This window comes from Eucyclogobius newberryi, unplaced genomic scaffold, assembly GCF_026437365.1.
Source record: "Eucyclogobius newberryi isolate DKJ021-1_F unplaced genomic scaffold, fEucNew1.0.hap1 SCAF_9, whole genome shotgun sequence".
NCBI classification, from domain to species: Eukaryota; Metazoa; Chordata; class Actinopteri; order Gobiiformes; family Gobiidae; genus Eucyclogobius; species Eucyclogobius newberryi.
In genome coordinates, this window is record NW_027316532.1 from 13,030,349 (window position 1) to 13,048,967 (window position 18,619).

At 47.6% G+C, this 18,619-nt stretch overlaps 1 protein-coding gene across 1 annotated transcript in view; it reads right to left on the reverse strand.

Moving 5' to 3' along the window:
* The window catches only part of arid3a (AT-rich interactive domain 3A), a 42,253-nt gene that overhangs the window by 16,645 nt on the left and 6,989 nt on the right, over positions 1-18,619 (reverse strand). Inside the window, exon 3 of the mRNA XM_072439225.1 lies at positions 3,468-3,540. Coding sequence (XP_072295326.1) covers positions 3,468-3,540 — 73 coding nt within the window. The remainder of the gene's footprint in view (positions 1-3,467; positions 3,541-18,619) is intronic.

Here is an 18,619-nt window from a genome sequence, read left to right on the forward strand (position 1 = left end):
AAGAAAGAAGAAAGAAGAAAGAAGAAAGAAGAAGAATATTCCGATGCGAAAACAATGTTTCCCATTTTTCAAATATCATAAACTATGCATTTTCGCTCGCGCTTTCCTACCTCATGGTGTGGGTCCCTGGTCACTGACGGGTACGTTCGTTAATTTTGAGTGGACTCCGCCCACTTTGTGTTTTTGGCCCTCTATAGAGTAATAATGTTCAATTTTTGCAATACATGCTTATATGCACGGAACATGCAAGAGATGGGGAACGTATTCGTGAGCTACTTAGCGCAAATGAGTGCTTTATATGGGGATCCCAATGTAATGTGCTCGTTTAGTGCGCACTTTTGAACGGGCTTCGCCGGTTAACAACGGTAATGTTCCATTTTCCTACTACTAATTAGTATGCACGGGGCGTGCATGAGTGGAAGAGTGCGTTAGTGAGTGTTTGGAAGTGGGCGAGCACTTCGCGCTCGATTTCGTGGGCACTACGTGCGCACTTTCGCAGCCGTGCTTTGCACGGCCTTACGGGACTAATAGGCCTCTCGCCAGCTTGTGGCGCTCGGGCCTAACTATGCTTTTTGGTATTAATTCTAAGCTAACCAGGTAATGCCAAATACAATCCCCACAGTGAGACATGGTGCTGTGGGCGTGTCCTTCAGTTGCAGGGACAGGACCTCAGGGACAGGACCACAGGGACAGGACCTCAGGGACAGGACCTCAGGGACAGGACCACAGAGACAGGACCACAGGGACCTCGGACAGGACCACAGGGACAGGACCACAGGGACCTCAGGGACAGGACCACAGGGACAGGACCACAGGGACCTCAGGGACAGGACCACAGGGACAGGACCTCAGGGACAGGACCTCAGGGACAGGACCTCAGGGACCTCGGACAGGACCTCAGGGACAGGACCTCAGGGACAGGACCTCAGGGACAGGACCTCAGGGACAGGACCACAGGGACAGGACCACAGGGACCTCAGGGACAGGACCACAGGGACAGGACCACAGGGACAGGACCACAGGGACCTCAGGGACAGGACCACAGGGACAGGACCTCAGGGACAGGACCTCAGGGACAGGACCTCAGGGACCTCGGACAGGACCTCAGGGACAGGACCTCAGGGACAGGACCTCAGGGACAGGACCTCAGGGACAGGACCACAGGGACAGGACCACAGGGACCTCAGGGACAGGACCACAGGGACAGGACCACAGGGACAGGACCTCAGGGACAGGACCTCAGACTGGACCGATGGTTCACCTTCCAACAAGACAATGACCCTAAGCACACAGCTAACAAAGCGGTGGCTTCAGAACAACTCTCTGACCATTCTTGACCGGCCCAGAGCCCCGACCTAAACTCAAGTGAAAATGGCTTTCTATTAACATTCACTATCCAACCTGATGGAACTGGAGAGGATCCCCAAAAATGGCTGTACTAGCTCAAAAGAGTACTTTGAATACTTATGACCATGTGATAGTTCAGTTTTTTTTTTTTTAAATACATTTGGAAACATTTCTATCTTTCTGTTGTTGTTGTTGTTGTTGTTGTTGTTGTTGTTGTTGTTGTTGTTGTTACGATGCTGAGGGTGCTGTGTGTTCCTTTATGAGAAATAAAATGAACGTCTTTGACTTTAGCAAACGGCTGCATTTAAGAGTGAACATTTTTAGGGTCTGAATACTTTCTGTACACACTGTACACACTGTAGATTAATAAGTGGAGTAGAGGTTGACTTTTTAAAGGCAGATGAACAGGTCTTTGAGAGCCAGAATTCTTGCTGATAGGCGGGTGTTCAAATACTTATTTGCAGCAATAACAGACAAATAAATGATTTAAAAACCATACAATGTGTGTCTCTCACAGTGGAAATGCACCTACCATGAACATTTCAGACGCTCCATTTCTAAGAGGGAGAATTTAGGGGGAATTGCAGGGTGTTCAAATACTTACTTTCCACAATGAATATATATAAAAAATATACATTTTTTCTCTTCTACAATCCCCTACAAAGTACTTGTGCCCCCTAGTGGTCTATGGCAAGTTACTTGAGAAACAGTATTTTGGATTGCATGGATTGCATAGGGTTTGCTCTTTAATATGGGCTGTAACTTGCATCACATGTGAGGACTATAGATAATACAGTTTAATGCCTTTGTTACACAGCTGCTCCTTCACTGTGCAGTTCACAAACACAGCCAGGCCGCCTCCTCTCCTCTTCCCGCTATCCCTCATCAGCACGCAGCAGATGAAAGCGATCCAAAGCGATAGTCCAGCACAGATTCCATCACACACAATGTGGCACCATTGGTGGGGAACTCGGAACATCATGTGGAAAACACATATTTTTTGTAGACAATATGAAGCATCTCCAATTGGACCCAGATGACCTCATGTATAGCAGGACAAAAGGGACAAAAGGGAAACAGAACAGAGAAAGAAGGGTGTTTCTATCCCTTATGTCTCGGGACTGTCTGAAAAACTGCAAAGAATCTTTAGACAACACAAAATCCCTGTTTATTTTAAACCGGGAAACACTAAGACAAAAACCGGTTCATCCTAAAGACAAGATGCAACACAAAAACAGAACAATGTAGTTTATTCTGTCCAATGCAGTGAATAAAGCTGTAAAGAGCCACATAGTGAGACTAAAGAGCCACATAGTGAGACTAAAGAGAGCCACATAGTGAGACTAAAGAGCCACATAGTGAGACTAAAGAGAGCCACATAATGAGACTAAAGAGCCACATAGTGAGACTAAAGAGCCACATAGTGAGACTAAAGAGCCACATAGTGAGACTAAAGAGCCACTGCACCAGAGGCTTTATGAGCACGACAAACACTGGAGTTCAGGACCACAGAGCGCCGTGCATCTTCATCTTAAAACTACAAACCACTCGATCAAAGACAGTGAGGAGAGAAGATTCTGGGCAGGACAAAAGATGAAGATAAAGAGTTCAAGAGACAAACTGTGTTCAAAAAGAAACACCATCATTAAATGGGAATGGGGGGTTTAAGATCCAACCTTCCTGTTTTTTATAATGGAATTTTGAATCCCTGGAGAGGTCGACGCCCAGAGCATTCGGATGCTCATCAGTTACACAGGGAGGAGAGAGAGTGAGCCAGGGACAATAGGAGGCTGATGGCTGAAGGTTTAGTTTCTGGTGAAACCAATAACACCTTTTAATCAGGAGGTTCCGCCCGGTGGGCAGGGCCTACCCTGAGTAGGATAAATATCTGAGTTCCCGGTCTTGATTCGCAGCTTGAGAATGACTCTTGGATGAGAGTCAAAACTTATAGTTTAAAAAAAAAAAACAATCCAAATGAAACAACTGAATCTTTTCTACAATAAATAGAGCAAAAAAAAAGGTTGGAAAGAGGGAAAGCATTGGCCACTCTGACTGGCCACTCTGACTGGCCACTCTGACTGGCCACTCTGACTGGCCGAGGTGAAGATACAGTAGCATACCTCTTTTTTGCATGAAGCTGAAGAGGTCATCAAGAAACTCCTTCCTCTTTGGGTCTGCGTCCAGTTCATAAAGCTGCAGAGAAACAAACACATAGATTCATGAGTGGAAATTACAATATATATAGTAAATGTCAGTATTATATTATGAGCTAAATTTGATGACGAACAGGAATGTAGCAAAGCAAAAACATTAACAGCGCTTTCATTTTTCACAAAACATCTACTCAGGACTACAACTAGCACCACATGTCTGGAGTGCCTCTGTGTTTAAAAGCGACAGGGCTACACCAACAGCTCGTCTCCAATGAGATGTTATAGCTTTGCCAGCAATGTTTAAACAGGTCCTCTCGTTTCCAGAATAGATAGAAGTTCTCAGTGTAGTGCAGTCCTCTAGGTGCACACTCTTTGGACAGCCATGTGTTCAGCTGAAGCTAAACGTGTTTCTCTTCCTGTCGATGTTTAGAAGAGTTCCACTTGATTTCCATTTCATCAGCACGTGGAATAACTTCAAGAAGTCTCTTTTCAAAACTTCAGTCTGTTCTTGCCGTATATCCACTGCACCATGAGCACAATCAGCGGTTTAACTCCTCCATGTTTGGCCAAAACATTATGAAGGAGTGAGGACTTCTCAGAAACAGTGGCGCTTGGAAAAGAATGTGTTTTAATTTTTTCATGCGTCACGTGACTTATCGTTCCGTCTTGAACCAGGAAAGACCTATCAAAAATCTGTTTGTAAGCTGTATTTTAGGTGACATTACGTTATCTTTGTGTCATTTAGGCTTTGCACCAAGTTTGTTACAAGCTACATCCTGATCTTTCTGGTCTTTAGATAGTTTTGGGAATGACACAGAGTCACTCTGTATTAGGTTGAAAGTAGCTGTTTTTCTTGTAAAAAATGTGGACTTCTTACCACTGGATGACACTGGAATTGTATTTTGGAGTCCTTTTTCAGATCCTAAAGCAAATATCTATGTTTTTAGCTCATTAATTTCTCGTTGATATTTCCAACAGCGTTCACAGTTTGTTTCCCTTCTTCTCCCGGACATGTCGCTGGCTCGTCAGACATGTTGTTAAAACTGTAAAAAAAAATCTTAAAATCCTTGGTTTACTTAAAAAAGTCATAACCAAGAATGTTTGGAAGACAAAACTGATTAAAAAGCTAAAGAAAGAAAGAAAGCAACTGGAAAGTGTCTGCAGTCTTCGGAAGCAGGAAGTGGAACTCTCATTCTTTCATTCTGGTGACTGAAGGTAAAAAACATGCAGAAGTGCCCTGGGGCCCTCCACAGAGCAGCGAGGCAGCAGAGGAGGACGGGTCCCCAATCGAGACAGAAAAGCTTCTGTTGGTCAAATAAGACTTAAACCAGTGCTACAGAGACAACATCATGTTTAGGGCGAGACGACAGAATTAATTGGTCGACTGAATCAAAAGGCGCAGTTAAATCTAAACAGAACAAGGACAACGGGCGCTTAGCAACCACAGACCGGGCAATGTCACTGTGCACTTTGAGCAGTGCAGATTCTGTGTCGGGATCTGAACCCAGACTGGACTTTTTTGAGAATAAAAGTTGTTTTCTGAAAACTGTTGCAGTTGCATAAAAAACACTTTCTCAAGAACTTTAGAAATAAAAGACAAGTTAGAAACAGGTCTAAAATTGGATATAAGCAGTATCAAGTTTGTTTCTTAAGAAGGGGCCTCATCACAGCATGTTCAAGAGGATCAGGGACACATCCTGACTCTTATCCCATAGCCCATTTGAGAACTTGAGCAACTCTTAGTCACCCCACCCTCCTGTTGTTTCCAAGAGGCCGCATCAAACCTGGGGCGTGAGCGCCAACAGCCCTGCCCGCCTCTACACCTGTGTTTGTTTATTAGCCCGACAGATTGCATCTCTCGTCTTCACAGATTCTTCTGAGCTCAAACACTCTCTCTGTCGTCCCTCAGCCATTTCTGTACTTCACGGTCTGAAGCGTGGAGCTACACTGAAGGAACTCACTGCTAGCTCTCCCTCTGGTTGCCATAGCAGCCAGCACATGAACATGGCCGTTTACAAAAACTCATAAATCATTTGTAACATAATATACAGATATAACACAATGCAAAATCATAAAACAACCAGCACAAATGTATTCACAAACTGCTGCTTTGACCATAACCATTCATGAGCTTCAGCAATGTAAGTCCTTCAATACAAGAAGGACATAAAGACACTAACAGAGCCTGAGCAGCAAAGACAACACACTGGACAACACACCCGGACAACACACTTGGACACCACACTTGGACAGTGGCAGTGCATCTGTGTCAGACACAGGGAAGTGCAGCTGAGAAAGAGTTAGCGTGACACATTTAGGAGACCAACAATGTAAAGGATACTGTGGTTACAATGAGCCCCGCCCGCCACAATGAGCCCCGCCCGCTATAGGAAGAAGGCTCTATGTCTGCTGCGGTTACAAAAAACTATTGTACATCCAGAGTTTATCTTTACATAGAATGAGAATGGAGCCACAGGTCAATCATTTAACTTTTCTGGGGTAAATGTGACAATATCTTCAAATAGTCCTTTTGAAACTATGTACATCGTTATTTTATACCGATGATCTTAAAATATGTTAACTTGCAATATTCATCTGCCTTTTATCTTAGAACATGCTGTTCACTCTCGAGTTATATTTCTTTTGTTTTTCATTTAAATGTTTTTATTTTTTAAATGAAAGAACATGATAACAACAGTCTGCCTCCCGCTGCCACATCCTCTCCAACAGTCTGCCTCCTGCTGCCACATCTTCTCCAACAGTCTGTCTCCCGCTGCCACATCCTCTCCAACAGTCTGCCTCCTGCTGCCACATCTTCTCCAACAGTCTGTCTCCTGCAGCCACATCTTCTCCAACAGTCTGTCTCCTGCTGCCACATCCTCTTCAACAGTCTGCCTCCTGCTGCCACATCTTCTCCAACAGTCTGTCTCCTGCTGCCAACTCCTTTCCAACAGTCTGCCTCCTGCTGCCACATCCTCTACAACAGTCTGCCTCCTGCTGCCACATCCTCTACAACAGTCTGCCTCCTGCTGCCACATCTTCTCCAACAGTCTGTCTCCTGCTGCCACATCTTCTCCAACAGTCTGTCTCCTGCTGCCACATCCTCTCCAACAGTCTGCCTCCTGCTGCCACATTCTCTCATACATTCGTGTCATTCAGATTTGGGTTTGAACAAGTAAGAAATATATGACAAATTATTGGCAATTGCTTCTTGGGGCAAATTATTCCATGTAAATCAATGACATATTCATTTTGTTGAGAAAATGATCTTTAAAATGATGTATAACTTCCTGTGATTGACAGTCTGGTTTTCTCTGCCTCAAACTCATATTTCTAAGTTTTTCTAAAAGCAAATGTAGCTGAACTGAACTGAAATGCTAAAAAACTAAAACCCAAAACTAAAACTTGAGCATAAGGTTTTGTGTTGTCCAGTTTTCTAACAGGTGAACAACGTTTGACAGCATTTTCAGCGTGCGGTCAGCACTGCGGTCAGCGTGGCTGATTATAGGGCACCACGTAGAGGTCACAGTCCATCATCTGGACACTGATTACAATATTCTATTTCTAAACTTTCAATTGTTGGTTTCTCTGGATAAACGGTCGTGGGAGGATTCATATTTGTCCAGTCGGATGCAGCGTGATAAAGTCAAGGATGTTTGCTCCAGCTGTTTGGACTGCACAACGACTGTGCCCCAGGGGGCCGTGCCCCAGGGGGATGTGCCCCTGTGCCCCAGGGGGCCACGCCCCCCCTGTGCCCCAGGGGGCCACAGGGGCTGTGCCCCCCCTTTGCCCCAGGGGGCAACAGGGGCTGTGCCCCACCCCAGGGGGCTGTGCCCCCCCTGTGCCCCAGGGGGCTGTACTGTGCCCCCGTGCCCCAAGGGGATGTGCCCCCCCTGTGCCCCCGTGCCCGAGGGGGATGTGTCACAGTGGGCTGTGCCCCAGGGGGATGTGCCCCAGGGGGCTGTGTCACAGGGGGCTGTGCCCCAGGGGGATGTGCCCCAGGGGGCTGTGTCACAGGGGGCTGTGCCCCAGGGGGATGTCACATTCAAGACTTTAAACTGAACTCAGAAGCACCAGAGAGCAGTTGGAACCATTAGACTCTTAGGGTCTCACGGGGGTAAAAAGCCAGGACCATTGGGACATTTAGTCTGAAAGTGTCTGTGAATGTGCAGCTGGCCACGCCCAGCACCACCTAGAAAACATTAACAACTGTTGAACCCACTGCACTTTCCAGAGAACAGGACACCACTCACCCACTACATGCAGCCCTCGCCCCTGTGCCCTCTGCCCCTCGCACTCGCCCGTCACCCCTCGCTCACCCCTGTGCCCTCGCTCGCACCTTCGCCCTCGCTCGCCCCTCCGCCCTCGCCTCTGTGCCCTCAGGACGCGGGGCAGAAGGGTTAGATTACCATCACATTCCTCAGTGCACTTTATGTAAACGTTATAATGAAATGAACTCAATACTTGGAATAAAAACACGACGTGTTCAAAGCTCAAACATAAATAACTCTAGAACCGCATCATTCAAACTATTTTAAAAGTGTAATAACATCTCCTCCTGCTGCATTATGACACCTGCTGCATTATGACACCTGTTGCAGCAGCATTATGACACCTGCTGCAGCAGCACGGACATGAGCACTATCAGCCAGCAGAGCGCGGCTAGCTTAGCTCACATGGCTTTTTTGGGGCGGGGCCAAACTTCCTCAGAGGCCCCAGTGCTCGTGTTGACAAGAGCCACATACTGCGCCCACATACTGAGCTCTGTCCAGAGGAAAGTGTAAAGTTGAGTATTTGAATAGTTTGAATAGTAATGATGTCCATGGACGTTACTCTGAAGTGCAGGGGGTTTGTAATGTAATGTAATGTAATGTAATATATATTATTGATTGATTGATTGATTGATTGATTGATTAATTAATCGATCTTGCTTCATTCATTTATTTTGTGCCAAGGAAAATGTAACAGCTTCATTTACCTAATCACGTACTCAAAAGAAAAAAATGAACAAATGGAACATCTTGTCAACTTGTCAAAAAGTAGAATAAATATGTGTGTACTTCTGTACGACACACTCTGAGGAAGAGGGAAAATATATGATATTATAATATTACAAAAGAAGAGAAAAGCCTCACGTCACATGTTTGTGACACATAAACCACAGAACAATGACACTTGTCACGAACAAATGACCAGAGGAACATTTGTGAAAACTGTTCAAACACCATGATACTGATATTAATGAAATGTATAAATGTAGATAAACATAAACACGGGGAATGTTGTTCTTATGCAGCTCTTAGGAATTAAGACCCTAAGTAGCCTGAGCCAGGCTCTGTAGAGTTTAACTGCAACGTATTCAAACCCACAGGTCTAATGAGTGACTATAGCACGATACACATCCCTATGGCAACGCCAAAGTACAGTCTGGAGGGACATGGGCGGAGCTGCCATGGGCGGAGCTGCCATGGGCGGAGCTGCAATCTCACATCTATAAAGAGCTGTGTATAAATGACAGAGTGTGTGGTCTTTTATAGCAGGTCCCAGAACCACAGCCCTGATCGAATGAGACCCCGCCTGAAGGGACCGCCCCGCCTGAAGGGACCGCCCCGCCTGAAGGGACCGCCCCGGCTGAAGGGACCGCCCAGCCTGAAGGGACCGCCCAGCCTGAAGGGACCGCCCAGCCTGAAGGGACCGCCCCGACTTGCCTGAAGGGACCGCCACGGCTGAAGGGACCGCCCCGCCTGAAGGGACCGCCCCGGGAGATGCAGGGAAAGGCTGGAGGTTGATGTGGACAACACAGGGGACAGTGCACAGGCCTGAGGAGCGGACAGGGACAGGGCTGGAGTGGAGAACTTGTGTTAAAAAAAGTAAAAGCACATGAGTCTGAACAGGTGGTCAGTTCACAACAGCTGTAACAACCTAGAGTTCAACGGCCAGAAGACACTGGAGATGATGGTGGACTTCAGGAAAGTCAAAGTCCCCCGGCCCCCCCTCACAGCCATCCTCTCCTCCTCCATCACCTCCTCCATCCCCGTGTGGTACGCTGGAGCCATAGCCAGGGACAAACAGAGACTACAGCGCCCTCTGCTGAGAAGGTGATCGGCTGCAGACTTCATCTCTGCAGGAGGCCACTCCCCTCAGCAGGAGGCCACTCCCCTCAGCAGGAGGCCACGCCCCTCAGGCAGGAGGCCCCTCCCCTCAGGCAGGAGGCCCCTCCCCTCAGGCAGGAGGCCACTTCCCTCAGGCAGGAGGCCACTCCCCTCAGGCAGGAAGCTCCATCAGGACCAGAACCTCCTCCACTAGAACAGTTTCTCTCCCTTGGCTGTTGGACTCATGAACACTAAACACCAGAATTTAATCACTCACTGTCACTTTCTGCAATATATCTGTACATTCAACTGTAAATGTAAATTAAGCCTATTTTTATTAGATTTTTATCCTAAAGCAGATTTAAATTGTTTTTCTCTTTGACTTATTTTATCATTGTTCATTGTTTTATGTTGAATCACCAGGAAAAGTTCATGTTTGTGAATTCTGTTCTTTGACAATGGAAATAAACCTTTTCTGATTCTGATTTTGAAAAGAAACTATCCACTCACTCCCAAAACTGCAGCTTACGCACTCCGGGCATTCTCCTTTCTGCAGTTAGAAGGATGTTAATGCTAGTAAATGAAGTCAACTAAAACAACATGTTCTCATGTTCTTATGTGTTCTTGTGTCCTATGTTCTCATGTTCTTATTTATGTCCATAATTATGTGTTCTCATGTCCTAGTATGTTCTCATGTCCTAGTACGTTCTCATGTCCTAGTATGTTCTCATATCCTAGTATGTCCTCATGTCCTCATGTTTGTCCACATGTAGGTGCAGACCAAAGGTAACATCCTGGTCCATTATCAGCAGCAGCACTAACATGACGACTAATCCCAATAAGTGTCGTTCCCAAATGGCTCTTCGTGCACGTCCTGTCCCTCCCCTGTCCCTCCCCTGCCCCTTCCCTGCCCCTCCCCCACATGTTTGTCAGGGCAATTGAATGTTTCATGTGCTGACCACCAGAGTGCCATGAATGTTTAAAGACATCCCTCACTTTACTGTCCATCTGGGCTCCATCTGCCCGGGGGCAGGACCCTTCAAAGGGCCATGGAGCCCCGGACACTCCCGGGCCCCTCAGGATATTGGAGGACAGTGCACGAATAAAGCAGGTCGTAAATTTACAAAGACAAAATGTGTCTATTATCAGAGTGATCCGCAGCCCGAGGACATCCTGGCCACAGCTCTGAGGAAACAAAGAGGTCAAGTGACACTCAGCCATCACAGGGAGGAGCTGTGAGGAGGTGGGAAGAGGCGTGAGGAGCCACGAGGAGACGTGAGGAGCCTCAGAACAATGAGCCATTCTCCCGGTGTGAGCCACAGCACAAAGGAGCCAGAGCAGTAGCATTTCAGGCTACATTACATTAGCTCCTCCTTCAAAGCACTAGACTGTGCTATAGCTTCATGTGATCTAGTCTACAGTCTATGAGGCTAACGTACTCTGTAGGCTTCTAGTGCTGTCCATACACCAGATACGTGGTGTTGTCCCTCACTCGTGTCTAACGTGGTGTTGTCCCTCACTCGTGTCTAACGTGGTGTTGTCCCTCACTCGTGTCTAACGTGGTGTTGTCCCTCACTCGTGTCTAACGTGGTGTTGTCCCTCACTCGTGTCTAACGTGGTGTTGTCCCTCACTCGTGTCTAACGTGGTGTTGTCCCTCACTCGTGTCTAACGGTCGTTCAGCGTGTTTGTCTTGTGTCTTGTTGACACGCTGGGACACGTGTTTGCGCATGAGTTATTATTATTAGGCCCGAGCGCCACAAGCTGGCGAGAGGCCTATTAATCTCGTAAGGCCGCAGGCAAAATCATCAATCAATGCCTGGCGAAGGCCTAGACGTCGAAACGTTGCCTCTTTACTATTAAACTTTTATTTTGCAAGTTTGACAGTGTGCGGGATTTCTTTCCCTTTATAATTTAAACTTTTAAAAATACAGATTAAATTATTTTTTTTTACCTTGAATTCATCTTTCGAACAAGTTACAATCTACAAGTCATGAGCAAGTTATAAGCTTCAAAGTCATGATTTGCTCAGCGCTAACTAATGTGACTTAAATGTTCTTATATTTGGTGGCACTGGCACAGATCATCTGCTGTACGGCGTCTGCTGTGCGGCGGCTGCTGTGCGTCGGCTGCTGTGCGTCGGCTGCTGTGCGTCGGCTGCTGTGCGTCGGCTGCTGTGCGTCGGCTGCTGTGCGGCGGCTGCTGTGCGGCGGCTGCTGTGCGTCGGCTGCTGTGCGTCGGCTGCTGTGCGTCGGCTGCTGTGCGTCGGCTGCTGTGCGGCGGCTGCTGTGCGGCGGCTGCTGTGCGTTGTCTGCTGTGCGGTGGCTGCTGTGCGGCGACTGCTGTGCGGCGTCTGCTGTACGGCATCTGCGCTGTGCGGCGGCTGCAGTACGGCGTCTGCTGTGCTGCTGACACTGATCCTCTAGCAGCAGCTGTATAGAGCTATGGACATGTCTCAAATGTCCCCGTGGAAATAGCACCGGTTGACAAACGTATAAATGATCCAATGATGCTGCATAATTTGATATTGGGATAAGCAGATGTCCTTTATTCTGGTGATGAGACGGGCAGATGACCACCACAGGCAGATGACCACTGGCTTCAGAGGGACATTCAGTGCCCACTTGATTTAGCCTGACCTTTGGAGACAAGGTGCTGAGGTGGGACATGCAAGTGTCCAGGGCAAATCTGGCACTGTCCTCAGATGAGTTTAATGAAAACATGAAACCTGCGCTGGCCAATGCTAATGTTGGCCATGGCTGATGTTTCCAGGGACATCTAAGGTTTCAAACTAGAAAGTGGAAGTTCCTCTGGACGTCCACAGTAAGGACGGCTGTAGTGTCCTCATCGTGTGGGTCCCCTGTCAACTTCCATATGGGACAAAATTTTATAAACCAAGATACGTCCCTCTGCACACAAGGCCACACTCAGGTTATGCACAGCTGCCTCCAGGAATGTCCCCTGTCTAAAGAGCACCCCGTCCTGCCAGGGACACGCAGACATTTTGAGGACAGGTGCTCTACCATGAAAAAGGGCACTTTTCCATATCACTTGATTTGCCGTATGCACCGCGTTTAAAATATATCAAATACTTTCACACTTCTTTAGAAATGACTGTTAGATTTGCAGCTTTGTGCATAAGCGTCTTCTATAAGAGCTGAGCGTCTGGGACAGAGACAAGAAGAGGACAAAACCTGGGGTAAAAGGACAATCTCTGTTTGAACAGTTCTTGGTGTAAGATGAGTTCAGCCTGAAATGACACGGATAAAGATAAAATATGAACCCTATTCACAGCTCATAGGGACATAACACTGCAGGGACAATAAGAGAAGACATGCAGAGGGACATAACGCTGCAGGGACAGTAAGAGAAGACATGCAGAGGGACATAACGCTGCAGGGACAGTAAGAGAAGACATGCAGAAGGACAACGCTGCAGGGACAGTAAGAGAAGACATGCAGAAGGACATAACGCTGCAGGGACATCAAGAGAAGACATGCAGAGGGACATAACGCTGCAGGGACAGTAAGAGAAGACATGCAGAGGGACATAACGCTGCAGGGACAGTAAGAGAAGACACGCAGAGGGACATAACGCTGCAGGGACAGTAAGAGAAGACATGCAGAGGGACATAACGCTGCAGGGACAGTAAGAGAAGACATGTCCTAAGGGTCACAAGGGTCCCCAAAAAGAGAATTTCAGTTTATTGCACATTTAATTTGTGTCGAAACATAAAATGTATCACATCAAATTTCTGGTTTGGTCAAATCTAATGAAGATCAATAAAACATGTTCCATCGATTGTAACAGGGAAGAGCAGAGTGAGCCTCCTGTATCACTGATGATCTAAAATGAGAATGTGATTAGATCAAATCAGTTAAAGCAAGACGTTTGGACTCTATTTAACCTACTCGGAATAGGCCCAGCAGAGCAGTAAATATGTCAATATGTAAATGTGTAAGCTGTGTTTACATCAGACGGCTGGTAGATAGATCCCCGGGCATTCTTCAGAGTCATTACTGATTGTCCTGTGCTCGTGTATCATACACCATGAAGACACTAGTGATCATTTACCAAAGACCATTATATATGTTTCGTATATCTGTCATGTTTGGGTCATGTTTGGGTCATGTTTAAAGTCATGTTTAAGTCATGTTTAAGTCATCTTTAAGTCATGTTTCGGTCATGTTTCGGTCATGCTTCGGTCATGTTTCGGTCATGCTTCGGTCATGCTTCAGTCATGCTTCGGTCATGTTTCAGTCATGTTAAAGTCATGTTAAAGTCATGTTTAAGTCATGTTTAAGTCATGTTTAAGTCATGTTTAAGTCATGTTTAAGTCATGCTTCGGTCATGCTTCGGTCATGCTTCGGTCATGCTTCGGTCATGCTTCGGTCATGTTTCGGTCATGCTTCGGTCATGTTTCGGTCATGTTTCAGTCATGTTAAAGTCATGTTAAAGTCATGTTTAAGTCATGTTTAAGTCATGTTTAGGTCATGCTTCGGTCATGTTTAACTCATGTTTAACTCATGTTTAACTCATGTTTAACTCATGTTTCGGTCATGTTTCGGTCATGTTTCGGTCATGTTTCGGTCATGTTTAGTCATGTTTCAGTCATGTGGACCTGATCAGAAGCTCCTCTGGTCGAGGAGAGAAGGAGCTGTGGACCTGATCAGAAGCTCCTCTGGTCGAGGAGAGAAGGAGCCGTGGACCTGATCAGAAGCTCCTCTGGTCGAGGAGAGAAGGAGCCGTGGACCTGATCAGAAGCTCCTCTGGAGGAGAGAAGGAGCCGTGGACCTGATCAGAAGCTCCTTTGGAGGAGAGAAGGAGCTGTGAACCTGATCAGAAGCTCCTCTGGAGGAGAGAAGGAGCTGTGGACCTGATCAGAAGCTCCTCTGGAGGAGAGAAGGAGCTGTGGACCTGATCAGAAGCTCCTCTGGAGGTGAGAAGGAGCTGTGGACCTGATCAGAAACTCCTCTGGTCGAGGTGAGAAGGAGCTGTGGACCTGATCAGAAGCTCCTCTGGAGAAGAGAAGGAGCTGTGGACCTGATCAGAAGCTGATCTGTGCAGAAGATGCTGCATGTTCAGACCATGAAAAATACAATACTTCACTAGAATGTGTTCCATATATTTCTCTTTGGATCAGTTGGATGTAAGTTATTAGAGCAAAATGGAACTATAAATAAGTGCTTTGTGGATAAACATGATACGAATCGTATCGCGAGGGTTTTGGCAATATCCGCACGCGCACGCACGCACGCACGCACGCACGCACGCACGCACGCACGCACGCACGCACGCACGCACGCACGCACGCACGCACGCACGCACGCACGCACGCACGCACGCACGCACGCACGCACGCACGCACGCACGCACGCACGCACGCACGCACGCACGCACGCACGCACGCACGCACGCACGCACGCACGCACGCACGCACGCACGCACGCACGCACGCACGCACGCACGCACACACACACACACACACACACACACACACACACACACACACACACACACACACACACACACACACACACACACACACACACACACACACACACACACACACACACACACACACACACACACACACACACACACACACACACACACACACACACACACACACACACACACACACACACACACACACACACACACACACACACACACACACACACACACACACACACACACACACACACACACACACACACACACACACACTACAGCGCCATGTGAGCTCCACCTCCTGCAGCAGGTGCAAAAGCCCCCATAAAACAGCCCTGGCCAGGTTTCCCAGCCCACGTTGGCCCCTGGAGTGAATGTGCGGGCCCCGCTCGGGTTACAGCACGGACTGCTAGCGTCACACTAGCTCATGTTCACGTGTTGGAGACAGATGTGGCCAAGGCAGCGATAACCAACATTTTCACTTTATAATCACTGCGGAATGGAGATGAGATGATGTGCAGCTGCTCCTCTTCGCCACGTGTCACAGCAGCACTGCATATGGGCCTGCAGTACTGCATGTGTCACAGCAGCACTGCATATGGGCCTGCAGTACTGCATAAGTGTCACAGCAGCACTGCATATGGGCCTGCAGTACTGCATATGTGTCACAGCAGCACTGCATATGTGTCCCTGCAGCACTGCATATGTGTCCCTGCAGCACTGCATATGTGTCCCTGCAGCACTGCATATGTGTCACAGCAGCACTGCATATGTGTCCCTGCAGCACTGCGTATGTGTCCCTGCAGCACTGCATATGTGTCCCTGCAGCACTGCGTATGTGTCCCTGCAGCACTGCGTATGTGTCCCTGCAGCACTGCATATGTGTCACAGCAGCACTGCATATGTGTCACAGCAGCACTGCATATGTGTCACAGCAGCACTGCATATGTGTCACAGCAGCACTGCATATGGTTCACAACAGCACTGCATATGTGTCACAACAGCACTGCATATGTGTCACAGCAGCACTGCGTATGTGTCACAGCAGCACTGCGTATGTGTCACAGCAGCACTGCGTATGTTTCCCTGCAGCACTGCGTATGTGTCACAGTAGCACTGCGTATGTGTTACAGCAGCACTGCGTATGGGTCACAGCAGCACTGCGTATGTGTCACAGCAGCACTGCGTATGGGTCACAGCAGCACTGCGTATGTGTCCCTGCAGCACTGCGTATTGGTCACAGCAGCACTGCGTATGTGTCCCTGCAGCACTGCATATGTGTCACAGCAGCACTGCGTATGTGTCCCTGCAGCACTGCGTATGTGTCCCTGCAGCACTGCGTATGTGTCCCTGCAGCACTGCGTATGTGTCACAGCAGCACTGCGTATATGTCACAGCAGCACTGCGTATGTGTCACAGCAGCACTGCGTATGTGTCACAGCAGCACTGCGTATATGTCACAGCAGCACTGCATGTGTGTCACAGCAGCACTGCATATGTGTCACAGCAGCACTGCGTATGTGTTACAGCAGCACTGCGTATGTGTCACAGCAGCACTGCGTATATGTCACAGCAGCACTGCATGTGTCACAGCAGCACTGCATGTGTGTCACAGCAGCACTGCATGTGTGTCACAGCAGCACTGCATGTGTCACAGCAGCACTGCGTATGTGTCCTTGCAGCACTGCATGTGTCACAGCAGCACTGCGTATGTGTCCCTGCAGCACTGCATATGTGGCACAGCAGCACTGCGTATGTGTCACAGCAGCACTGCGTATATGTCACAGCAGCACTGCATGTGTGTCACAGCAGCACTGCATATGTGTCACAGCAGCACTGCATGTGTCACAGCAGCACTGCGTATGTGTCCCTGCAGTACTGCATATGTGTCCCTGCAGCACTGTATGTGTGTGTATGTGTCACAGCAGCACTGCATATGTGTGACTTATATGTGCGAAAACGCAGAAATCGCGCCGCGCAAGTTCGACGCGCGTTTACATAGACTTCGAATGTAAACTGGACGCTTTGGACACCGCTGTCTCGTACGCTGCACTATGACGACACATCCAAGATCGAGTCTCTCACAGACACTTATAACCATTCCACCGTCTATACACTAAACTATTGGTATCGATATGCTAAATATGTAGCCGACAGTCACAAGCGGAGAAATTGTTATGTATGTACACACATGCCCATGGCAACCAACTCTCCACACGTGCTCCCGCTCCTTGTGCCTAATTTATCCAACATGTTACCTGACACTCTAATTTCTAGAGATAATGTTAAACTTCTGAGTAGGATAGTTTGGTCTGCGTGGAGAGGTGATTCCTCTTCTCCCACGCAAGATTAAGTTCCGACCTCAGATTCACATCAGACCTCCTAAAAATGTAAAACTAGGGCCGCTTTTTGGACCAGTCCACATTCGACCTGGCTCTAAATTTACATGCTTTGCACAGGCTATTGCATCCACCTTATCTATCGGTCCAGGATCTAAACTTAAACCATTCCATGTAGGGCAAATCCCTGATTTATATTGTTCCACAGTGTATGTCCCGTGCACTTATCTGGTGAACGACACCCAATTGAGCACCCGCTTGAATAATTCTCAGGCGGGCCCCAAGACCACATGTGCACCTTACTACACTGTTCCAGACATTTTAGGGACCGTTCCAAAAGAGGAGTACGTGTTTCTTTGTGGATATTACATGTATGAATGTCTTCTGGCGGGATGGGTTGGCCGATGCGCAGCTGTGATTCCTTCAGATAATTCATACATAATATCCAGCATACCACATCACACACAAAGGACACAAAGGGATCTGGCATCTCATGACGCTGTTTGGGGGTCTGACGTGCCAGATGACCATAAAATTTGGACTACGGGGGAAAAGGTCCTATTTGCATTGTTCCCAAGTGTAGGAGTGGGTAAATTGATGTTGCGTATGGAGACTCTTAGCTATAGATTTACTGCTTTTATCAACACATTAGCTACTTTCGAGGCAGAGAGAGAGGAGATGCATGCACTTCGCGCAGTAGCACTTCAAAATCGTATCGTGCTCGATCAGATAACAGCCTCCAGTGGGGGGGTGTGCACTTTACTAAAAGGGAGCTGCTGTACCTACATTCCTGCTAATGATGAGGATGGGGATGCGATCCAACAAGCAAACTTGACCAAACTCCGTAATCTCATGGAATCTGAAACTGTCACAGCCACTCACCCACCCTTTTTTCTGTGTTAGGATGGGCTCTTACTTCCTGGCGTGACGTGCTCATAAATTTTGGCATTATTGCAGGGGTAATCTTGATTCTGTTTTCTTGTGTTCTCCCATGTTTGTTCAAAGTGATAGAGTTTTTCCAAATGACATAACATTTTGCACACAATTCTCATTTGCCATCCCCAAAATAAAAGTATGGGAGCCAAAGTCATATTTTGTACAGCGTAGCCGTAGCGATGACAGAAACATCCCATGTTATCCCTATGGGGAAACCACAAAATCTTGAAAATGACCACATTTTTACGCTTCACACTTTAACAAACTCAATTGTCCGATCAAACTCATATTTGGGGAGAA